General features: G+C 58.9%; 9 protein-coding genes across 9 annotated transcripts; 6 read left to right on the forward strand and 3 right to left on the reverse strand.

Annotated features, from left to right (window-relative positions):
- Positions 1-1,256: 1,256 nt before the first annotated feature.
- On the forward strand, positions 1,257-2,220 carry A1Q1_02794 (uncharacterized protein; the record flags this gene model as incomplete). Its single annotated transcript, XM_014324023.1, has 3 exons — positions 1,257-1,680; positions 1,761-2,080; positions 2,137-2,220. 3 exons carry the CDS (start codon positions 1,257-1,259, stop codon positions 2,218-2,220), a joined length of 828 nt encoding a protein of 275 aa, XP_014179498.1.
- Positions 2,221-6,012: 3,792 nt separating this feature from the next.
- Positions 6,013-9,569, reverse strand: A1Q1_02795 (spindle pole body duplication -related protein; the record flags this gene model as incomplete). The annotated part of the gene is made up of 7 exons (XM_014324024.1): positions 6,013-6,472; positions 6,537-7,171; positions 7,220-7,270; positions 7,317-7,639; positions 7,686-7,965; positions 8,272-9,346; positions 9,385-9,569. 7 exons carry the CDS (start codon positions 9,567-9,569, stop codon positions 6,013-6,015), a joined length of 3,009 nt encoding a protein of 1,002 aa, XP_014179499.1.
- A 281-nt stretch (positions 9,570-9,850) lies between these two features.
- Positions 9,851-12,152, forward strand: A1Q1_02796 (golgi family vesicle transport-related protein; the record flags this gene model as incomplete). The annotated part of the gene is made up of 9 exons (XM_014324025.1): positions 9,851-9,893; positions 9,931-10,041; positions 10,079-10,508; positions 10,588-10,654; positions 10,698-10,787; positions 10,835-10,890; positions 10,929-11,163; positions 11,206-12,023; positions 12,086-12,152. 9 exons carry the CDS (start codon positions 9,851-9,853, stop codon positions 12,150-12,152), a joined length of 1,917 nt encoding a protein of 638 aa, XP_014179500.1.
- A 502-nt stretch (positions 12,153-12,654) lies between these two features.
- On the forward strand, positions 12,655-14,314 carry A1Q1_02797 (uncharacterized protein; the record flags this gene model as incomplete). The annotated part of the gene is made up of 5 exons (XM_014324026.1): positions 12,655-12,693; positions 12,747-12,852; positions 12,930-13,026; positions 13,201-13,438; positions 13,526-14,314. 5 exons carry the CDS (start codon positions 12,655-12,657, stop codon positions 14,312-14,314), a joined length of 1,269 nt encoding a protein of 422 aa, XP_014179501.1.
- A 219-nt stretch (positions 14,315-14,533) lies between these two features.
- A1Q1_02798 (uncharacterized protein) lies at positions 14,534-15,436 on the reverse strand (the record flags this gene model as incomplete). Its single annotated transcript, XM_014324027.1, has 4 exons — positions 14,534-14,571; positions 14,620-14,877; positions 14,929-15,085; positions 15,209-15,436. The coding sequence occupies 4 exons, from the start codon at positions 15,434-15,436 to the stop codon at positions 14,534-14,536; spliced, it is 681 nt and encodes a 226-aa protein (XP_014179502.1).
- A 349-nt stretch (positions 15,437-15,785) lies between these two features.
- Positions 15,786-16,822, forward strand: A1Q1_02799 (uncharacterized protein; the record flags this gene model as incomplete). Its single annotated transcript, XM_014324028.1, has 3 exons — positions 15,786-16,508; positions 16,574-16,751; positions 16,812-16,822. 3 exons carry the CDS (start codon positions 15,786-15,788, stop codon positions 16,820-16,822), a joined length of 912 nt encoding a protein of 303 aa, XP_014179503.1.
- Positions 16,823-16,988: 166 nt separating this feature from the next.
- A1Q1_02800 (spliceosome assembly-related protein) lies at positions 16,989-18,790 on the reverse strand (the record flags this gene model as incomplete). The annotated part of the gene is made up of 2 exons (XM_014324029.1): positions 16,989-18,127; positions 18,220-18,790. The coding sequence occupies 2 exons, from the start codon at positions 18,788-18,790 to the stop codon at positions 16,989-16,991; spliced, it is 1,710 nt and encodes a 569-aa protein (XP_014179504.1).
- A 1,154-nt stretch (positions 18,791-19,944) lies between these two features.
- Positions 19,945-21,396, forward strand: A1Q1_02801 (uncharacterized protein; the record flags this gene model as incomplete). Its single annotated transcript, XM_014324030.1, has 1 exon — positions 19,945-21,396. One exon carries the CDS (start codon positions 19,945-19,947, stop codon positions 21,394-21,396), a length of 1,452 nt encoding a protein of 483 aa, XP_014179505.1.
- Positions 21,397-21,513: 117 nt separating this feature from the next.
- On the forward strand, positions 21,514-21,819 carry A1Q1_02802 (uncharacterized protein; the record flags this gene model as incomplete). Its single annotated transcript, XM_014324031.1, has 1 exon — positions 21,514-21,819. The coding sequence occupies one exon, from the start codon at positions 21,514-21,516 to the stop codon at positions 21,817-21,819; it is 306 nt and encodes a 101-aa protein (XP_014179506.1).
- Positions 21,820-22,842: the final 1,023 nt, after the last annotated feature.

The raw sequence follows: 22,842 nt of genomic DNA on the forward strand, positions 1-22,842 counted from the left end.
CACTTGTGAGTCATCGTTGATTGGGAGTTGCTACAAAGAGGTTAAAAATACCACGGTGCATGCATCTAGGTGGGGCCGATTGTTGCCCGCTCGGCGAGGCAAGCTGAGCCCGCTTTGCGTAGTGCAGAGAGGCAGAGAGGTGAGCTTGCAGAGTGGCAAGCTCACAACCTGAGGCAAGCGCCCGTCCAAGATTATGGTCCAGATATTGGTTTCAGAGCTTAATCGGAGCTTGCATCTCGATATTCGAAAGCGCTGCTGGAACTGTACGGCTATGCGACGCCAAGACCACTCTTCGAAATCGTGAGCCTTCGCCGCATTGCTCATTGCGGCGAGTTCATCGCCTCCGGGCCTTGTCGGCCTTGCATGCATGCGCTGCAGATCCGCTAACCCGCTTGGCCGCTGTGCAATGATGCAAACTGCGACAAGACCAAAAGGTCAGATCTTGTCTGAGCGGCAAGCTCCGAAGAGTCATTGGACATCCCGCACACATAATTCGAAACACGTCGCCCCCTCTCAAGTCTGCCTCGCCGTGATCGCCACTGAGAGTTCGAAGCTGCGGGACCGCTTCTGGCTGACTCTGGCTCCGCCCCTGCTCGACATCCTCTGCGCCTGCCACTCCCCCTCCCTCTAGACCCACCCCGGAACCTTCCCTCGTGGTGGGCGATATGCAGCGTCGAACGGAGCTTGGGACAGGTACGGTGAACGCGCTAGTTGGTCTACGCGTCTTGGGGGCAGTGCCGACAGTTACCGCGGTGTCCAATGCGCAAGCACCGAGGAGTCCGAGGGATCGGACATGACGTCAAGTGCCGCGGGGGTTGAATGGCCCCCGTGGCTGGTGACCGTTGTAAAAGCGGTTTTCCGACTGCTTGGAACTGCTTGGGAGATGCCGCGCCGTAGCAGCGATGCGGCGGCGCGCGGGCACGCACGGTGGGGGGCGCTCGCGTGAGGGGGATTCCTTAAGTCGGCCCCCAGCCAAGAGCGGTGCCTTAGGATTGGCATGCCGGCGAGTTTTACCCCAAACCCTATGCAGTTAGCGAGAACCCAAGCTAGCCAAGCCCAGCCGGCCCAGCCACGGCCAAGACCACCACCCAAGACACGGCGGCTAGGCGCACCACTGTACAGCCATAAGTGGCCGGCGTCTTATCTTCAACCCTCTTCGTCTTGTCCTTCGTCCTTCCTCGCACTCGTCCACCACTCACTGTCTCCCCACGACACCCCCTCCCTCCGAGTACTACTCGTCGAGTACACAGAGTAACATGGCCGCCGTCGCGACTCCCCCGACTGCTCTCCCCATGGTGTCTCCCAACCAGGCCCCCATCACGGGCAAGCCGACGGCGACACCTGCGCAGCCGACCGTGCCGACCACGCCTGTTGGGCGCCCGCCGCTGTCTCCCACCACTTCGGCATCGACCACCATGTCCGGCTCGCCCCCTTCCTCGCCCAAGCATGAGTGGCCCGACTGCGGCGCTGGCTCCCCCACGCGCACAGCGAGCAAGGGCATCCCCGCCCTCGAGACACCCGTGTACCTCCTCCCGTCGTTTGTGAGGGACGACCAGACGATCATTGTGCTCAAGGGCTCCGCGACCATGTTCGACAAGCGGCAGTGCGACGTGCGCGACGCCCACGGCAAGATCATTCTTACCGTGAAGGAGCACCTCGCCTCGCTCGTGAACCAGAAGGGTGAGTCACACTCTCGTCCTTCCTGAGACCGAGGAAGGCGCTAAGCTCTGTGGCAGTTGAGGAGGTTAGCTGACCATCAGACATTCTGGACCCCGAGGGCAACCTGGTGTACAGCGTGAAGAACAAGCGCACGTCTGTGAAGCGGACGTACGAGGTGGTGGACCCCTCGGGATGTCTGCTGTTCGAGGCGAGGCACACACCTACGGATAAGGACAAGATGAGCTGCGTGTTCAAGGACGCGAACACGGGGCAGGACGCACGCATTGCTGTCCGCGGCAAGTTCCACGCGGGCCGTGCCGACCTCATCCTGTACGACAACAACAACCCCTCGGGCACCTCTGTCGCCGAGGTCCGCCACACGGTCGCCGGACCAAAGGAGGTTGTCAAGGACCCGAGCACAGTGAGTGGAGCTTTCACGACAGCTGTCCTCAACTCGTTGATCCAGCTGACAACCAGTACTTCATCACGGTCGCCGCCGGCGTCGACCTCGGTCTGATCGCGACGCTATCGCTCTGCTTCGACCGCATGGCCCAAGTCTAAAACAACGTTGTATATCACTAGCATTTGACACCCATGTATACTATCATGACCCCCTGTGCTCTTTGTTGTTGCGTTGGACTTTTTCTCGCAAAGGGTACGAGAGTGGGGGTTGCTCGTCCCCACCTGGGACCCTTCACCCCTTGGCGTCTGGGGCAGCCTGGAGTCCCCCCGCCCCGTGATGCTTGGCAAGATGGCACGGCATGCACGGGCCGCACGTCCACCTCGTGCCGACGAAATCACCGACTTCTCATACGACCATGAGCTAGCCAGCCGCTCTTGGCTAGCAATTGGTGCAGTGTGAGCCTGGCGGCAAAAGACGACATTCCACGCGAGATCTGGCGATTCACTCGGATCCTCGGACCCTCGGCGGACACGCCGTGCAACGCAACGCATGCAAATTGAACTGAACACGCAGTCTTTGTACGCAGTTCTGCACGTCATTCGCATGTCCCATGCTATGCTAAATGGATTGCTGGAAAGGCACTCGTGACCGACGCCCGCAGAGACTTTCCGATACAGCCCCGGCGTCCCCGGAAGTGTGGGAGTTGTGGGAGTGGGGTCGGTGATCGGTGACCTGTGACCTGTGGACTGGGATGTGGGGGGGGGTCTATTCTGAGCCCGTTGTGTGCTCAAAGTTGCCCAAAAGCACGGCAACTGAAAGGGGGGTGTGCCTTGAATATAGGAAGCTCCAGCTCAGCGGAGTTCTGTAATTCTGTCCCACCCAAAGGTCGACTTTCCGATATGCTTAGCCGGCGCAAGCGAGGCGCGCGACGTGTGCGACGTGTGCGACGTGTGCGAGGAGCGCACAGAGTGATCAGCTGTGAATGCATGGCCGATGGCCGAGCACGGCCGCCATTTGCTCCATGGTATCAGAAGCGTAATGGAAGCTTTGTAGCCGCAGAGATAAGCGGATGTCACGAAGAGTGATCTGGCGTGCTGCTTTTGGTCACGGGAACAAAGGGCAAGGCCCGAATCGGACTCTTCATCGAACGATATTCGCTAACAAGGTGCAGAGTGTGCACAGATAGGAGCGTCACCTCTATTCAGTCCCCCGTGAGACACTGGGGTCGCGACTTTCGCCAAGAATCTTGCGGAGCAACTCTTATTTGTGACATGGGCGTTGCGGGGCACAACTGCCCCGCCTTAAGCCGCCTTCTTGGGCTTCATCTGCGCGATTGGGAGACGATTGGGTGCATGGAGACAATCAAGTGGTGGGTTTGTGGGGATGCTTGCGGCACACCAAGGTCGGCAGGTCCGCAAATGTGCAGGAAGGGGGATGCACGTGCATTCTCTCTTGGCCCCGATGCCAAGATGGGAGATCACAGATAGAATATGAGAAGCACAAGCATAACTGAGCGTGCTGGGCATGCGTTCTGCCGCTGCTGTTGAGAATGGCTGCGCTGTTGCCCGCCACCCACTGAGGATGTGAATATCTTGGTGACCGTGGGAAAGCATGAATCTGCGCAAGACGTCCTCCAACGTCGTCCTCAAAGTGCAGCGTCGACGGGAGCAAAAGGGTGGAAATGTGCCGAAAAACAGCAGCGTCGACGGACGCAAATGAGGGAAAGGGCCGGACTGGGTGAGAGGCTGGGACGGAAAAGAGCCGAAAACAGCAGCGTCGAGGGAGCAAATGCGAAAATGAGCCGACAGCCACTGACCATCTACGTTGCTCCGCCCAACTGTAAGTCACGGCCAGGTGCACTAGTGAGCCGATATCTATGCATAAGGCTACAAGCGCGACTTCTCCAGCGAGCCTCGCTGGGTTCGATGGGCGTCGCGCGAGTCGCGATGCGACTCCTTCCCCTAAGCTCCGTAATGACGGGCGAGAGGGGTACCGCCGAGCTGCGGTCATCGCGTGTCTGCCGGGCAGCTATGTCTACGGCAGTACATAACTCGAGCGACTGCAGATGACAAAAGCGTCGCGAGCATGCATCCGTCGATAGTCGAAGGTCGAATCATCGGAACGTCGGGTCGAGCCAGAGACCAGACGCCGTCCGATGATAGCCTGGTCTTGACTTGTCGGTCGCCTGGTGGGGAGGGGAGAGATCGGCATGGAGAGTGTGGGGAAGGGGGTGGGGTCGTCCCTGAATCTGCCATTTCGGCCTGGAAAGTGTGGAAGGCAACTGAGGCCGTGAGCGCCGGGGGTGGGCGTACCGCGTGCGTGCGTCGTTGGGCGCTCGGCGCTTGATGCGAGAGGCAGTTGTTGATTATAAAGGCTTGCACTGCAGAGGCCATGTACTCTTGCCGCACTGCCCGGCAGGGGCGTGCCGACGCAACTGCTGTTGCGTATGCCGGACACTTGCCGCACCACCCGAGAGGGGTGTGCCGACGTGACAACGAGACGTTGCACGTATGCCGTTCTTGCTGCGAGAGGCCTGCCCTGCAATCGTGTGCTGGGGAGGCGAACAATAAGAAGTCTACACAACAATCAAGCATCTTGACGCACTGCCCGAGAGGGGCGTGCCGACGTGACAGTCAAGACTGCACGTATGCCGACACTTGCTGCACTTCCCGAGAGGGGTGTGCCGACGCGAACTGGGCGCGTATGCCGACACTTGCCGCACTGCCCAAGAGGGGCGTGCCGACGTGACGACGAGAGGTCGCACGTTTGCCGCTCTTACAATCCATCCACGAAAAGGCCAAGGGAAGGCGACACTTGCTGCGAGAGGCCTGTCCCATATCACATCTTGCCTGCACCTCCCGGAAGGGGCGTGCCGATGCGACACAGTCGCATATGTCGACACTTGCTGCACTGCTCGAGAGGAGCGTGCCGACGTGCCAACCAGAGGCTGCACGTTTGCCGTCTTGATGCGAGAGGCCTGCCCTGCTGGCGCTAGGGAGGCGAACAATCTTGCCGCACGACCCGAGAGGGGTGTGCCGACGTGATGGCGAGAGGCCACACGTATGTCGATGTCCTGCTGCTGACGGGGTCGACGCTACTCAGTGCTGCTACCGGAACTCGAAACTCTTGCTCTCTTCTTCCACCAGTCTCTTCTTGCGGAACGGGGATCGAAAGGGAGGGTCGGGTATCTACGAAGGGTGGGGGGATCGATGACGAAACGGAACCGGGGTTGGGATATGGGTGGCGAATCTGCGACAACTTCCGTCTTCTTCTCCGGGGTATTCTACTTGATTGCAACGAAACAATGCCGAGGCGAAGTCTCAACGTACTGTCAAATCACGGGTGAGGGTGATACATTGTGGGGGGAAGGTGGGGAGGGTGCCCAATCCGAACCGAACGAACGCGAGCGTCGCCGCCAGTCGAAGACCTAAGGTGTCGAGTGCCGTGCGCTCACTTACACTTCACAAGCTCGCTAAGGACTGTGGACTGTGTTCGGGTCAGTGACTCATGGGGAGTGCGCCATGGTGTAAAGATGATGTGGGGAAAAGAGAAGCGCTCGGTGGGCCGACCGGCTTTTATGTGAGTTCACGTAGTTCACGGGTGGGGAAGGTCAATGGGCAGCTGACCTCGCCCCAGCCCGCACCTTGTTGGAGCCGCCACCTCACTTGCATTCCGCCGACCAGAGGCCGGGCGTGGCTTCGTTCTGCGTCCGCCGCTCTTTGTGCGTCAAAAGGAGAATAGCATTCAGAGCCTAGGTACTGAATGCATGCGCGTGACGATAACTGGCCATTCATGACACCATATGCCCACTCGAACGCAACCAATGCGGTCACGTACCTGCGGCGCGATGAGGCGATCGAGTAGGATCGTCGCCCGAGCATGTTCGTCGCCGGCATTAGAGAGGTAGCATACAACAAGTACTAGCATCAAGCACACGCTACTGCACAGTTCTAGTTTCGCTTCGCCTCCCGTAGAGCGCGCACCAGCTCGCTCATGGGCGTGTCCAGATCACCCTTCCTGTGCCTGTCTCCAGATCGTGATCGAAGCTTCGTTTGCGGGTCCTCGTCGCTCGCAGAGCGTCCGCGGGGCGAGCGCCCGGGACTTTGCGCAGCTAGCTCCCCTCGCAGACGCGAGTATGCCGGTTCACTCGCGACCGAGCCTGCCTCCTCAGACTTCGAACTACCAGACGTACCGGACACTACACGGCCGGGGCGCGGCAGTAGCGACCGGCTGCTGCTACCCGCTGGCAGAGAAGGGCGTGGTCCCGGTACAGCCCGTGTTCTAGGAGGCACGCCTACGCCAGGAAGACTGTGCCGTGCCCGCACAGCTTCACCGAACAGAGGGCTGCTGCCTCGACGAGGTTCGGCGAATGCCGGGCTGTGGGCGCGGCGGCCATCTATAAGGGCGGGACTGGTTCCTCGACGACGTCGATGGTGTCTGATGTCAGCTGGAGTCCGAGGCCTGAGGTACTCACGTCCGTTTCTTGACCATTTTGGCCAGGTAGGCTTTCCTCCACAAGCCAAAGGCCTCCTCTGTTCTGTCAGCGCAAACATCCATGGTAAACTCACCCTTCAGCTTGGTATCGTGTTCTGCGGCTGCCCTCTTCTCCTCTCGAATACGGACTAAAGCCTTCTGCCACCGGTCGAAGGTGTTTCTGCGCATGCGCCGACAGTCGAAACGAATGGCGTCGAACGAGGCTGTCCTCGCAATCCAGCGGTCGTAGACGGCGAAGAGAAGGGCATCTTCATGACGCAGAGCGACCTCTTCCTCGACCGACCGCAGGTCACGCTCTCGCTTCAGGCCGACCCACTTGTCCATCGCCTCGGAAAGAGTTCGCTGGCGACGCTCATTCGCGAAGAACTCGGAGCGCTGTCGAAGATCGCGTTCGTAAGCCGCCCGTTGACGCCAAGCGCGGAACGCCCCGCGCAGCTGCTCCTCTGCACGAATATCGAGGGCGCTAGCGAGCAGAGCCGCGAGATTCCGAGTCCGCTTCAGTTCCCCTGTCCACCGGTCGAACACGCGTCGCGAGAGTCTGGCGTTGTACTGCTCCGTGACGGTGATCTCGTCCGACTTGATCGCAATCACGCGCTGCGTCCACTGGTCTAGACGCTTTGCAAGGCATCGCTGTTGTTAGCACCGTCTTTCAGTGTGACGCACCTTGGCCCGCTCCTTCTGGAACTCTTCAACCTTGACCTTCTCCTCCAAGCTCTGTATGGTAGCGTTTCGCCAGGCTGATATCAGCAACGACAAATACCAACAACTTACCATCCATCCACGATTTCAAGTCGTTGAGGCGACGCTTCTCCACGAAAGCTTGCTGTTGTCGGAGGATCCGCGCTCCTTTCCAGATCTTGAAAGTGGCTCGTAAAGTGAAGAAAGCATGCGCCTTGTCGGCGGTCGCCTCGTTGTCGGCTTGCTTGACATGGGCTTGCTTCCATTTGGTGACTAATCTGTGTTTGGTCCGCATTTCGTACATGAGGTCGGCCTTTAACGCTGCATTTCGCTTTGAACCGATGACATCCCGCCAGCGAGTGAGCGCAGTATACTTGCGCCTCAAATCTGACGCAGCTTTGAACTCTGCCACTCGCACTAGACGTCAGTTTGACAGACGTTCTCCTCTTACCATTAAGGTCGTGGACTCTATCCATCTTGCCCAGCCACTTGCCAAAGACGATACGTTCCTGGCGGCGGTCGGATACGCGGGCGTACAGTTTGCTTCGACCGACGAGACTCCAAATGCGGATGGCCTTGGACAGGAGCTCTCGATCACGCGCTGCCACGATCTCGTGGGCCATCTGCTCCCTCGAGATACGCTTCTGCAGAGCACTCCCCATTCGAGCCATGGCGGATCTCTTGACAGAGCGATCGTTGAAGGCGTCCGCCAGACGCGCCTGCTCCGCCCGCTTCATCCACAGAGACATGTAACTGTTCAGAACTCTCCTCTTCCCCTGTCGCACTGCCACTTCCTCGAGCGGTATCAAGGAGGCGGTTTTGTGCCACATCGTCATCGCCCCTCGCACATAGGCAGTGTCGCGACGTCTCTTGAAAGCTGCAGCCTTGTTGTTGAGATCTCGAGATCGCAGTGCAAAGGCTAACCAGTCACCGAAAGTCCGGTCGAGAGTAGTCCTAACGAAGTGCGTGTCGGCTTTGCGTTCTTGCGTCCGATCGTGCCAACGCTGCTGTCAGATTAGGGTAATAGCTTAGCTCACGTTGAAAGCTCGCTCCAGCTTGGTTTTGCGGAACTGCTGGACGGCCTGCTTTTCTCGTCGCTTCAGATCCTTCTCCCATCGCTTCGTTCGAGTCATGACCAGCTTCTCGCGCCACATCTTCCACGCCGCCCGAGCAGCGGCGTCGTCCATGGCTCGGGTGACCGCCTCTTCTGTTTCCAGCAGACGCCTGTCACGACGTCGCTCTCGTGCCTTGTTCAGCCACTTCTCGACTACCTTCTTTTCTGTAGACATCTGGAAGTGCGCGTCGGCCGTAGCTGGTCGGCCGAGATTGATCTCCAAAACCTCCTGCCACTTGTGCAGGTGCTGTCGCAGGAGGAGCATGTTACGGACCTCCTGGATCTTGTTGGACGTGCTCCAGATCCAATCTGCCGACTGATACCACGTGCTGAAGCATCGACCCAGTAGGCCCAGTCGCAGGAACTGGTCAGCTTTGAATTCGAGGTCTTTGAGCTCGCGAGGGTGAATGTAGGGAGTATCATCGGTCGCCTTAGGTGTCGCGGTCAATGTCCGATCGGGATTGATGGTGCTGTAAGTGACAGACTCTTCGTATGTGGGTGGGGTCGGAGACAATGAGCTCGTCCGGCGCGTGTCCAAGAACTTGCCGAAGTCGTCGTAGACGTGGTAGCCAGCACTCTTCCGTGCCTTTCTCGGAGTCGAGGTCCGGATTGGCGGACCGACAAGGTCGAGCGAGTCCTCCTCGCCCGAATTGGACGGCGTGTAGCCGACTAAAGACTGGCCTCGAAAAGTTTCCAATGTTTTGCGGAGGTTCTTGCGGGGCGACTCCCGTACGGCAACCTCGGACTCGGCGCCAGATTCGTCGGCGAATCCTTCGTCGAGGTCGGAGCTCGCGCTCGCCAGGAAGGGGACTCTGGACTTCAGTGGGTTCATGCTTCGCGACTTCGATGCAGACGACACAGCAGTGGCGGAGGCAGCACGCGTCTCATCGTGCATCGATCGCCAGACATCCCATCGCTCTCCCCAGGTTGCAGCCCTAACCATGCTCAACTTGAGCATGAACTGGTAGTACAACTTGTCGTCACTGGGTCGGATACCCCTGAGAAGGTCAGATGCACACATGTATAGTTGCCTTACCGTTCCTTGAGGACTTGATTGTATGCATGCTGAGTCTGGGCGAATGTGGTGGCGTCCCGAGCGCGGCTGATGATTTCGTCGACAATATCGAGATCGATGGCCTCGGATAAGGAGAGCGAGGCAGAGAAAGAGGCAGAGAGCGACGTAATCGTGTTGTGCGGATCCTGCACATGCCGGCTCAGCATCGCCAGCAATGATGCCGCTGTCGAAGTGGAGAGGGAAGTTGAGGTGTACTGGTCACGGCTGTTGCGAGTGCATCGAGATTGTAAGGACGTCGCGGCTGATTGTCAACAAACGCGTCGCGCGTCAGTAGCGTGTGGGTCACGTGGCAATCCAGGGCGACGCCTCATTACGACAGACATCCACGGTTGCACTGGGTCGCCACCTCCCACATCACGACAGACGCACTCCACCTCGCCTCGACATTCGCAACAGCCTGTAGCACGGCCACGAGGCAGCTGTCAACATGACCGACGCCAATTTCTCCGCAGCGTTGTCAACATGGAAGGGTGCGTCGTCCTGCCCTGGAAGAGCTGACACCCTCAGAGATCAACCTGTCCGAGCTACAGAAGTCGCTCGATGCGACGGCTGTCGAGCTTGTGGACAACCAGAAGGAGAACATGGTCGGAAGGAAGAAGCTGGCTGAGCAGACCAGAGGTGGGTGTGCACATAGAGCGCTGGCTGACAGATGCAGAGTTCAAAAAGCTTCCAGAGAATGCCGAGAAGTTCAGTGCCATCAAGGTCCTGCTGAAGGCGTACCAGGGTGAGATCGACAACCTCACTCGCCGATCAAAGATGTCAGAGACGTCTTTCTTGAACGTTTACAAGCTCTTGTCAGACGCGCCGGATCCTTACCCCCTCCTCGATGCCGCTGTAGACCAGACGGTCAAAGTCGCTGAAGCTCGCATGATGGAGGCGGAAATGGCTCGGTTGAAGGAGGAGAATGCCGACCTCAAGAAGCAGGTCGCGGAGGCCTCCACAGCGGAGGACAAGCGAAAGAAGGCTGAGCAGCGAGCTGAGCAGCTGGAAGCCAAGATGGACGATCTGATTCAGGAGCGCGTTACTCAGAAGGAGAACGAGCTCAACGCCGAGTACGACGAGCGGATGCGGAACTACGAGGACAGGTAAGCTTCATCGCAGCAGCTGCGCTGACTCGTCAGGGAGAAGGATCTGCAGCGTCAGGTCACGACTCTGAAGGACCAGCTGCGCGACCTCCACACGTCCAACGAGAGCACGCAGGCTAAGCTTCTCGACGCTAGCCAGCGACAAGGTGGGTGCACCCGGTGAAGGCTGAGGCTCACTCCCTAGAGCAGGACGTTACTGCGAAGCTCGCTGAGCTCGACCTCGTTGTGGCTGATCTCAACCGTGCCAACGAGCGTGTTGCCACCATTGAGCGCCGAAACGTGAGGCAATCACTCTGCCACCTGGAGCCCAGTTGCTGACTTGGCAGGAAATCCTGCGCTCTGAGATCGAAACTGTTCGTAGCGGCTCGCAGCAGGCGGAGAAGTGAGCTCCCTAGGTTAAACGTGTGCTAACGGATCCAGGGTTAAGCAGCAGGAGGACCAGATCGCAGAGCTCGAGGCTGAGGCCTCGCGTCTGCTTCGCGCTCTTGAGGCGGCTAAAGATGCCAAGACCGATGTAGAGAAGAGCGAGAAGAAGCGCGTTGACGACGCCGCTCGTGAGATTGCTACCCAAGCTGCCGAGATTGAGAACCTCCGGGCGAAGGTTAAGCAGTACAGCGATTACGACGAACTCAAGCGCGAGCTGGAAATCATGAAGGTGAGTCTTTCCCGATGCATCCGCTGACAGCAGTACGTTGAGTTCTCTGGGGCCGATCTCGACGCCGATGACGAGGTCGCTCTGCCGGATCCCAATGCCGATGTCTCCAACAAGAAGCTTGGCCAGTCACTCGAAAATCTGCTCGTCAGCAAGAATCGCCGACTGCTCGAAGACCTGACCAAGCTCCGCGTGGCCCACGACGAGCTCACTACGCAATTTAACAAGAGCGAGGAGTCCGTCCAGTCCGACCAGGAAGAGATTGCCCGCTTGCGCCAACTCAATGAGCGCCTCGAGGCTGACCTAATGTCAGTCAACAAGGAGAACGAAAAGTCGGACAAGGGAGCTGGTCTGGCCGGTCTGGACATCGGCGGCAAGTCGGAGCGGACAGGATCGCCCTCTCCAAACAACGATGCCTCGATTCTACCTATCGTTACGTCCCAGCGTGACCGTTTTAGGCAGCGCAACGCCGAGCTGGAAGAGGAGCTTCGCAGGCAGTTCGAGACGATTTCTGACCTCCGCACTGAGATCAAGTCGCTTCAGGCTGACAATCTCAAGCTCTATGAGAAAGTGCGCTACATGCAGAGCTATCGTGATACCGCCGGCAGCTCTTCCCACATGCCCTTATCCGGTTATAACACGCCCGGGTCGTCGGCTTCCATGCTGAACGGCGCTCTGCGGAGTCGGGACGACGAAATCGGCAAGTACAAGGATAAGTACGACGAGAGCTTGAATCCCTTTGAGGCCTTCAAGGGTCGAGAGGCCCAGCGAGCGATCCAGGCTCTCAACCCTCTGGAGCGGGCAACCTTCGCCCTCACGCGGGCCATCATCGGCAACAAGCGTGCGAGGTCCCTCTTCATCATGTATGCTGGATCATTGGTACGTTCTTCAAGCACAGTTCTCAGCTGACGACAGCACGTTCTAGTGTTCTTCGTGCTGTGGAACTCGATGTGGTCAGCAGGGCGTGGGGTGCCAGTGGCTGTTCCGATTGAGTAGATGTATCGCTCGCGTATTTGTAGACAGACCAGCTTAGCTGCCGTATGCATGGCAGGATCACGATCTAGCCCATGCGCATATGTACTCGCGCAATGTTCGCCATAGATCAACGGACGTGACTTGTCATGTGGCACGCGCGGCTGATTTCAGGCGACGCCACCCACTGGCGATCAAGGCAGACGGGTCTCTCCATATGAGAACGAATGTTGTGTGTGTGTGTTTCATCCTTCGCTGTTTACGCCATCTCATCCTCATCGTCCGCCCCGTCTGCGAAATCCCAAATGAGAATGCGAGAAAGCTGACCAAAGCGCTTACGCTTACGCTGGTGAGACAAAGCACTCCTGATGGTGGCCCCCGCTTTCGACGCTCGGCATCGCCCGGGCTTCCGCCCACAAGCGCAAGAGCCGCTCGCTGGGTGCACCGTCCCCCTTGTCATTGCGTTCAAAGTTGAACATTTTTCTCTTTCTCAAACTTCACTTCACTCACAACTCGACAAACATGTACCGTCCTGTTCCCCTACTCGACCCAACCGTCACTGTGAGTGTGGTGGACGCCGGGAAGGAAGGGCGAGTCGGGCTGACGTCGAACAGGAGGCGCTCCGCCCGGTGATGACCCGCGCCTTCTACGGCGACGACTGGGACTGTGTTCGACTTCTTAGCCTTCTCACGGAGCCGGACCACGAGCCCGTAATTCTCGGTGCGTTGGGAGAAGAGACGCTGGTGGCGGCTTGAGCAACGCAGATGCAGGATGATCACCTGACTGACTCATCACAGAGAAGCCGTGTGGCTGCTGCAAGGAGAGCGGCTCGAAGTGTATCGCTTCCCTTCGTACTGAGGACCCGCAGTACCCGTTTCCCTACGTTCCTGGACGGTGAGAAGAATGCAGCTAAGCACAATCGCGGCGGAACTAGAGCTGACCCGGGATCCTCTTGTGTGGACAAATTGACTGCCCGTCCGCATCTGTCGCACCCTTTCCGCCACCCCCATCACTGTGCATGCGCGTGCCGACCCCACGATCTCGCTTGCTTCGGTTTCTCGGTTACAGTTGCGTCTCGTGCGTGCTTTCCGGCAAGAAGTGCGACCTGCCATTGCGGACCAAGCTCCCAGTGTGCACATGCTCGTGGCTGCTGAATCCTGCCGACCGTGCGCACGAGGAGCGCCATGCGTTCCTTCACCGTCTCAGCGTCCAGCAAGCGTGCGTGCCCCGCAACCAGCAGTGGGGTAAATCTCACCGGCTGACGCTTGCTGCCAAGATGCGATCGCACGAGCTGAAGTTCACTCATGTGAGTACATTGCAGGCTGCATTACCACCGCCAGAGTAGTTTTCGCATTCCGCCACTGCGATCCACAGCGCTGATCACCAAACGCAGAAAACGAAGGAGGCGCTCGAGCTCAGCACCGACCTCCTTGTCGGCATGGCTGAGGTGCTTGGACGTCAGAGCCCGGACCTGTATCGACCCGACGGTACGTGGGTCATCCCGCCCAAGTCTGAGTGGCAACAGTGCAAATGCTACCCTGGCAAGTGCCGCGGGCACGAGAAGGGCAAGGCCATTAAGAAGGTCCGAAAGCTCGTCGACCGCGACACGCTCATGTCGCCACCCCTGTCTCCGACTATCATGTCGCCCTCCGTTATGTCGCCCCTGCTCAAGCCCGTCGACTGCATGTGCGGCGGCGGGCTCCCGCTGCCCATGGCGCTCCCCATGTCCCCTTCTATTTCCAACGCCAGCCTTACCTCCACCATTCTCCAGACGCCTCCCGCCAAGAGCGTCAAGATCCTGCCCCAGCCGACCGAGCCCATCCCCAACGCCAACCTCCGGAACCCGACCCCGCCCCCCAAGAGCATCCTGAATGCGATCGGATCGCCTCCCAGCTTCCTCAACGGCCTGCCTCGCATCCAGAACATCTCCTCTAGCAGCTACGACGGCGACTCTTCCAACGGCTCCAAGTCCTTCTCCAAGTCTCCCATTAACGTTGGCAGCCTTGCGAAGAAAGTGACCACGCCGCTTACAACCCCCAGAGCAACCCCCACTCACACCCCCACGGGCTCCATCAGCAAGGGCTCCACGCCCGAGGCGCCCCGTCGCCGCGGCGACAAGATCCGTCGCCTCTCCGCCATGTTCAACAACGGTAGCCTTACCAACGACGTCAAGGCCAAGTGACCGAGTGGATAAGCATTGAGCCATGTGTAGACCAGACCTAGCTCGCACACCTTGACATTATCACCGTGTTTTCATCGTTCCTTCACTTCTGTTTCACATCACCAGCCTCCCGTCGCCGTTCTTGATCGCCGTCCAGCCTGTGTGTCTAAGTCCTCCTGTTAGTTATAGATTAGATGCATTTGGTTGTATGTTAGGGTATACTTCTTTCACTTGGCGTCTTCAGGGAGCAGCACATACTCCCGGCTCGACGTCCCGAACTTGAGGACTGAAGGTCAGCTGGAACTGGAGACACAGCCTGTACTCACTATCGCCTGACCGCAGCTCGTAGTACCTCGACTGCGGAATCTCCTCTCCGTTCACCCATGTGCCGTTCGTGCTGTCCAGATCGATGACAAAGGGCTTCACAGACTGCGTCGTCTTGCCATACTTGTCCGTCTTCGTGATCTGGCGGAACTGGATAACAGCGTGCTGCTTGGAGCAGCTGGGGTGTTCGATCAGAATGTCGGTGACCACTGCGTCGCGGCCCAGAAGATAACAAGACTGGCGGTAGATGTGGATAAGGTCTGATTGTCAGTTACGTCCCTCCATCTCGCAACTTCCGCGTTCGTACTCACCGACTTGCTCTGAACCTTTGAACACGTACAACCGCCAGTTGACGACAGGTTTCCGCGCTTCAGGCGGCTCGTGGTACTTGAGCGCAACACCCTTGACCATGTTTGACTCCTTCGCGAGCAGCCCGGTGTTCTTCATGTTGGGCTTAGGTGGTGACTTCTGTATGTCGTTAGCCCATCTTGGGCGTCGCACGAGTGGTGCTGATATTGATGTACCCTGATCTGACCGCAGAGCGAGCTGCCCTTCACAGTCTACTCCCAAAGCAGCAACTGCTGTACTTACCTCCTTGTCTCCGGCCACATCCTCATCATACCGCTTCCTGTCACGCTCGCGCTCCCTCTCCCGGTCCTTTGCGGTGTACTCGTCACCCCACCCTGGTTCCCGCTTCGGGCTCCTGCTCCTGTCACGATCGCGGCGGTCTCTCCTGTCACGGTCGTCGCGACTCCGGGGAGGAGGGGAGCGACTCCTTCCATAGCCACGAGGCGATCGGTCGCGCGGTGAGCGAGGCATTGTGGATGGTGTAAGACGTTGTCGAGAATGGGAGGAAGAAACGTCAACAGATCGAAATGTGGAGGTCGTCGTACTTTGTGTGCGTTGCCGCCGCAGTTAGAGGGATCACGGTGCCTGAAAATCAGGATTGAGTTCGTCTCATGTCCAGTACGCGTCTCTGGTTGACTAGCATCAACAACATCTCTATCTCAGCGATACCTACCAGCGATACACCCGATAGAGCCGCCGCTCTCGTCCAAACCTCATCCGAACTGCTGAAAGCATCCCCCTATCCCCTCCTCTCTCACTTTTCACCTGTGCCAGATCCGATCGCGACGCGTCAAGCGTCTTCCCTCTGCCTTCCCCGACAATGGCCAAGACAGTGCTCCAGCTTCAGGACCTCGTCGCGAAGCTGGAGAACGAGTTGGAACTCTCCAAGTTCCTGAACAAGGGTGTCTTACAGACGAACCTTGAGTACAAGGCGCGAATAGCGGACCTCGAGTACGAAAACGACGTGCTGCGCAAGGCGGAGTCGCGGCTCGCAGCAACCGAGGAAGACCTCGAGCGGGCTGTCGCAAAAGCCGAAGCGCTCGAGGACCGCCTTGTCGAGGAGGAAAGGCGCACGCAGGCCGCTTTGCAGCGCGAGGCTGCGGCCCTGGAGAAGGCCTCCGCTGCCGCCGCCCAGCGACCACGCAGCAGCAATGGCAGCACGATGACGTTCCAGGACAAGCTGAGGAAGGTTGAGTGGGAGGCCGAGTGGGAGGATACCATGCGCGGCATCGAGGAGGAGAAGGCGGAGTGGCAACAGAAGTACGAGCAGCTCTCAAGCCTGCTTGCGCCCGTCATCAACGCCCTCAACGAGGGAAGATCGATCGGCATGACCCCGAAGCGGCTGAAGACGGCCCCGAAAGGACGTCCCAGCGTCAACGGACGGATGAACGGCGCGAACGGCACAAATGGCCATCTCACGAACGGTCGCGCCCATCTCGTCAACGGCAACGGGCGCTCCACCCCACACACCGCCCGCCCAGCCTCACGCCCTTCGACGACTACATCCGCCTCTACGTCCTCCTCGCGTCCTGCTATTCAAAACGTGAGTTGACGCCTCGTGAGCTAGAGCTGACAACGAAGCGACATTCCTCACCCATCCGTCAAAAGCGCAAGTCTGGAAGCGACAATGACGATGACTTCTTCCACCCGAAATCGACTCCTGGTAGAATCACGAAGGCGAGCAAGATCGGTGGACAGCAGAGCGTGCGCAGAAAGCAGTATGGAGATGACTGGAGCGACGTTGACACGGATGCCGAGGTCAAGAGCGAGCCTGACAGTGACTATGGTGAGTCCCACTGGATGATATGCGCGTGTGTGCTGATGTCAGACCCGCTCGCGATGTAAGATAAGACTTGAGGAGCCTTAGCTGTATGTGTGTACCACCATCATGACCGATCAATGCAATCAGTGCAAGCCATTCGCACCTGTGCTCTATGTTATCTGTGCATGTCACAACATGATGTACGGCTGATGGTGCCTGTGGTAGTCTGCTAATCGTCTCTCCCGCCAAGTGTCCAGTAGATTAGAACTTGTACTTCTCGGCCTTCTCCTCCTTGCGCTTCCTGTCCTGGGTCTTTGCGCGCTTCTTCGTCTCGCTCGAGATGACATCGTCAAACTCGGAACGGTCGACGTGCTGACCGGGAACGTGGACGCGAGACCCCTCCCTGCGTGCCTCGTTGTACTTGGCCTTGAGCTGGGCGGGGGTGAGGTCCTCGTCTCCGTCGATGGAGACGTCGACGGCGCCGGCCTTGCGCTTCGTCCCCCTGTCGTCGCCGAGCACGGGCGCTGCGCCCGAGAGGTCGTAAGCGGTGCTGCTGCCCATGAAGCCCTTGACGCTCGTCTCGCGCTCGGGGATGACGTGGTACAGCTCGCGCGGGCCCGAGGGGCCCTCGTCGTCGCGCTCGGGGTGCATGCGCTTGCGCAGCTCGATGAAGTCGGGCGTCTCCAGCCCGCCCGGTACCGTGGATGAGACAGAGGCGTACCCGCTCGGCGTCGCCAGACCACTCGGCGTCTCCATCCCGTCCGTCGGCGCAGGCTCGCCGTCCTCGTCCTCGTCGTCCTCCTCCATGTCCTCCTCCTCGTCCTCTTCCTCCTCCTCGTCGCTCTCCTCCGCCTCCATGATCTCGATCTCGCCCCAGCGCTCGCGGTTGACCGCCGTCGCGTTCGCGCTCTCCTCGCCCTGCACTACGCCAAAGACGTCGCCGTACAGCGGCCGGTTGTACTCGTCCATCGGCGGCTTACCCCAGCCTCCGGGGTGGAAGCCCCACTGCGCGCCGGCGGGGATAGGGGCGTTCAGACCCTTGATGCGCAGGTTCGGGTACGATGGCGGCGGGCCAAAACGCTGCATCGCGATCAGCCATGGCGGCGGCGCGAGCGGCGGGATGCTCAGCGCCTCAATCAGCTCCTCACTGAGCTCTCCGGGCTTCTTCGTTCGCAGGTCCGCCTGCATCTCCTTGCCCTCGTAGTACGCCTCGCCGAACTTGGACATCCGCGGCTTCTCCTGGTACTTGAAGAACGCATCGTGCAGCTTCTGGTAGTCGATGTCGATCTTGCCCATCTTCGGCTGCACACGCTCGCGCGTCTTCTGGGCGAGCGTCTGCTGCGCCTCCTTCGACTTGACCGCATCGCGCTGCTCTCCAATTCCCGTGTCCGCGATCCAGGCTGCGGTCAGTTATAAGGGACCTCTCACTGAAACTCACGAGGTAGCCTGTATGGCGTCTTCTCCATTCCTCTTCGTCCGGACAAATAATCACGCTTAGCGTTCCAATGACTGGGAATCGGGACAGTGTTGCGGTATGACTTGAGGGTGACGAGCAGTCGCGGGTCGCGTGCGTCGCAGTCGAACCACTCCACAACCTCTGGTCGGTCGACGAGCTGCTTCAGCTCCGCCACGCTGAGCTTTGCTGCTCGTCTCCGCTCTCGCCTCGTCATTCCCTCGGTTCCAGTCTTCCGCGCAGCCTGTCCCTCCTCATCCTCGTCCTCGTCGTCCGAATAGTAGACATGGCCCTTATTCGGTCCGTCCTCGACCTTGATCAGACCGTCCTCGCCAGTCTCCGTGAAGTGCTGGAACACCTTCTGGAACTCTGAGAACTCGGAAGACTCGGGTGTCGGCTCGGCAGCGTCCAGAAAGGACTCGACGGTCATGACGGAGGAGACAGACTCGGCATCGCTCTCGGGCTCAGTCGAGGTTGGAGTCGGGGCCGAGGAGCCGGCCGCCTTCTTCGCCTTCGCCTTGAGTCGTTTCAGAGCGGCGCGCGACTTGACCCCGGACGTCTTGACGGCGTGCCCGTTGGCGGTGGCGGCATGGCCGTTTGCTGCTGGCATCGTTGCAGCTTTTGGGTGGTGGATGCGTGGATATGCGTCAACAGTGACCTTGGTGACTGTAATCATGAAGCTGGGTGTGAGCCAGGGCGGGGTTGCGGTGATATCCGGCTGTGGCACCCAGGGCGTTTTTGCCACCCAAGTGCACTTAATTCTCCCAGCCATTCGCCAACCTTCGCTGCATCGCTATTTCTTTGTCCCCTCTTGGTCTCTTGTCCACCAACACAACTCTCGGCCATCACGACCAGCGCTACCCATCCGTCTCGAACTTCCGCACATTACGATCCATCCGTTCCTGCGACACGACCCGTATCGATTGGGACACTCTACCTCTTCGTCTGAGCTCATTACATCACTGTTTCAACCTCCAATCTTCATCAGGTGATCATGAGTGGCGGTGCGCGTGCGTTCTCCAGTGCTCTCCGCGGCGCCGGCGTTGCGAACGAGGACAAGATGGATCTGGATGGCGGAGTCGGACGAGCTGGCCGCAACAGGCGAGGTGCGCGAAGCAGCGGACCGCTGGATCAGGTAAGTACAACGTGAGCTGCTCTTCTCCAGGTTATCACTGCTTGTCAGTCCGTGGACGCCGACGGATCATCTCTCATTGGTATTGTTGGCAATCGAATGCGATGATACGCGCTCAGTGATCAGCGATCAGCGAGGGGAGCATAAGGATTAAAGGAGAGAGTAGGGTCTTGCAAGAGTCGATCACGACGATCAGGCGAGTGCTGTGAGCTGTGTGAAAATCGGTCTAGCCCATGCAAAGGGCGCCCGCTGTTACCCCGCCTGTTTAGCCTATCCACGCCCGGTGCGCCTGGTGCGCCCGGCGCTGCACTAGGGCTGTCGGTGGGGCGCAGGGGTTTGCCACCCGATACACGCAGTCATACACTCATCGTACACTCATCTGCAGGCCGTCTGCCTTCCCACGCCGTATCCCATAGGCAGGCGAGTTATGCAGGTGCCAGTCGCGCAGTCACTCTTGCTTGCCTTCTCTCCTTCTCCCTTCACAACGTCCATCTCGTATCGTACTGTCAACTCGGTCTCAACCACCACGGATGCGTCGCAGCATCCTGCCCTCGAGCAACAGCAGCTTTTCGACCGTTCCTCCGCCCGTCGTCTACTGAGGCTGACGCTCGTTCTTCCTTCCCCGATCAACAATGTCGTACGGTCCACCCTCGTCACAACAACAAACTCCACCTCCCGCCGATCGCTTTCGCACCCATCCCTCACGGCTTGCGAATCTGCCTCCCTCTTTCGTCCGGCACTTGCAGAGCGGTCGCCGTAACCGCGATGCTCCCTACGCCAAGCCGGACGGTGGCTCGCTCGCGAGTCGCATCAGTGGCCCCTCCGGTTCCTCTGCTAAGGGCAAGCGCCGCGGAGCCAATCTCAACCCCTCCAACAGCAGGCGCGCCCCCGAGGGAACGCCCGACATTCTGAAGGACAGCGGCTCCCGCGCCGAGCAGATCAGGCGACAGCAGCACAGCAAGCTCAGTGAGGTCATCCGCGGCGAGGAGATTAAGAACTGGTTGCGCTCTCGTCTTGTCGCCCCTGGGGTCGTCAACATGTCGGATCTCGCCAATGACCCATGGCTCAAGGAGCATGGCATCGCGCCCCCAGGCAGCCCTGAGGCTCCTGCAAACGCTGGTCATGTGTTCTGGAAGCTGATCCAAACCACCCTCGAGACGCCCGAGAGCCGCATCGTCACCATGTCCTTGGCACACAACGGCTTCAAATCGCTTCACCAACTCTCCAAGTTACCCATTTGTCTTCCCTACATCCGCGCACTCGACCTCAGCAACAACCCCATTGCTAAGAGCGATGAGCTGAAGCACCTCCAGTCGCCCGGAGAGCAGAAGGGCAAAGCGTCGTCCGCTGCCGGCTCTCTCAAGAGTCTCGTAGAGCTCAAGCTGGAGGGAACCAAGTTCCGCGAGGAGATGCTCCAGCGCCCTGATGGTGGCGAGAAGTATCAGCACGACATTCTTCGCCGCTTCCCCGGTCTTCTCATCCTCGACAGCGTGCAGCTGAACCGCATCGTCTTCCCTCTCGAGCGCAAGCCGATCGTCAAGCGCACCGAGGAAGAGCGCAAGCCTTTGGCTGCGCGAGCCTTCACCTACCCCATCGACGTCACGACTGCCTTCGAGGAGAATGAGGCTTGCAAGTCTGCCGTTATGGACTTTTGCGGACGCTTCTTCCCTCTCTGGGACAACAACCGAGTGGAGGCGATGGACTTTTACCACCCGGAGGCCACGATCTCCATCTCCGCCAACACGCTTCCATCACGATCGGCCCAGGCCACCGAGCTCGCCAAGTCTCGTTCGAGCCGACCTCAGCCAGTTTCGTTCGAGGCTTGGGTGACGCTTCCCGGTCGCAACTTCTTCCGCTCTTGCACGACTGTAGAGCAGCGTGTGAAGACTCTCAAGTCGCCGATGGACCAGGCGGAGCTTCTTCGATGGCTCACCAAATCGGTGCCCGACACGAAGCACCCGCTTGAGGACGCCAGCAAGTGGTCGATCGATGCGTGTACTTCGACACCAACAACGACCGCATCTCGGCCGTTATCCAGGGAGAGTTCCAAGAGCGTGAGTGCATTGCGTGAAGGCGTTTACTGATATCCAGTCCCGTCCATGACCTACCGATCCTTCACCCGAACCTTCATCCTTGCGGCCCCTCCCCCCGGAACCCCCGCCGCGACGAAGGGTTACCCTTGCGTCATTCTCTCCGACACCATGGTCGTCCACTCGTACCTCGGCAGCACCGGCAGCTGGGACAACAAGGCGACCCTTGTGAAGGGTGACATCTCGATCGTGCCTCCGGCCGTGGGAGCTGTGCCTATTCCCGCCGTCACTGTCACCGCGGCGCCTGGGGATGAGGCCGCTCAGAAGGCTGCGATGGTCGAGCAGGTCCGCCAGCGGACCGGCATGAACGCGCAGTTCTCCGAGCTGTGTCTCGCGCAGAACGGCTGGGACGTTGAGCGCGCAGTCGTCAACTTCCAGGAGATCCGTGCCACGATCCCGCCGGAGGCATTCCAGTAGGAGTTTGCAGTGAGCAAGGCTGCTCAGTTGACATAGCGAGCGGGCAATCCAATGAGTCCGAGTAAGCTACTTGTCTACCCCAACTGCAACCTGGTGAGCGAGCCACATGAGCTCGAGTAAACCAGGCTTCGACTCTGAATCCACTTTCCAAGAGCTTTGGCTCTTTTTCTTCTCTCAGCGACATCATTATTCCGCAGCATCAACCAAACCGCAACAAGAAACAACGTACAATAGAAAACCCATTGAGACGCGTATACACCAGCCTAGCACCGGAGTGCTGGGCCGGTGCCGCGTACAACCTATCATGTATTACCCTGCTGAAGAAGCTACCAGAGTGGCGAAATCCGAACAGAGTACTGACCCTCGATACTGAAACCAATATGAACGCACGGACAGGCGCGTCGCGTCGGCTCTCGGCCGATGGCTGAGCGCACCTGTAAATTGATCATGACATGCTGAGGGACAGGCCATTACAGCAATTATACAGCCGCGCACCCGAGCTGCGAATGGTGGGTGGCTCGCATGCTCGCAATGACGCTCGATCACAGACCCGAGATGAACTCGACCAGACGCATCGGATGAGCAGTGCAGAGCGTACAGCGACAGGGATCGACTCGTCAGGAGATTGACTGGAATGCGCAACTGAATTGGCGTCGCAGAGTGAAAGTGTAGATACGTAAGGAATGTCATTATGAGCGGTAGGTGATGAGAGCGAGGGGGAGAGCCGGTTCGTGCACACACAATTCCCGCTCGTACACACACTTTTCAGACACACTGCTTATGTAATGTTAAGTCGTGCCACCGAACAAGGCTTCTTCAGCCTGATTTGCATGACCTATGCATACTTTGAATTACTCAGGTAGCACATTAGCATGTCAGAAGCACACTCGCTGAAAACGAAGAACGTAGTTCTTGAGGCAAGAGATTGGTGGTCCAACATGTCATCGGGGGTGGCTGATGGATGGAGGAGCCAGAGGCCACTGACGGAATTCAGCATAGTTTCCGGTGTCAACAATCCATCTA

This window comes from Trichosporon asahii, assembly GCF_000293215.1.
Source record: "Trichosporon asahii var. asahii CBS 2479 unplaced genomic scaffold scaffold00051, whole genome shotgun sequence".
Taxonomy (NCBI): Eukaryota; Fungi; Basidiomycota; class Tremellomycetes; order Trichosporonales; family Trichosporonaceae; genus Trichosporon; species Trichosporon asahii.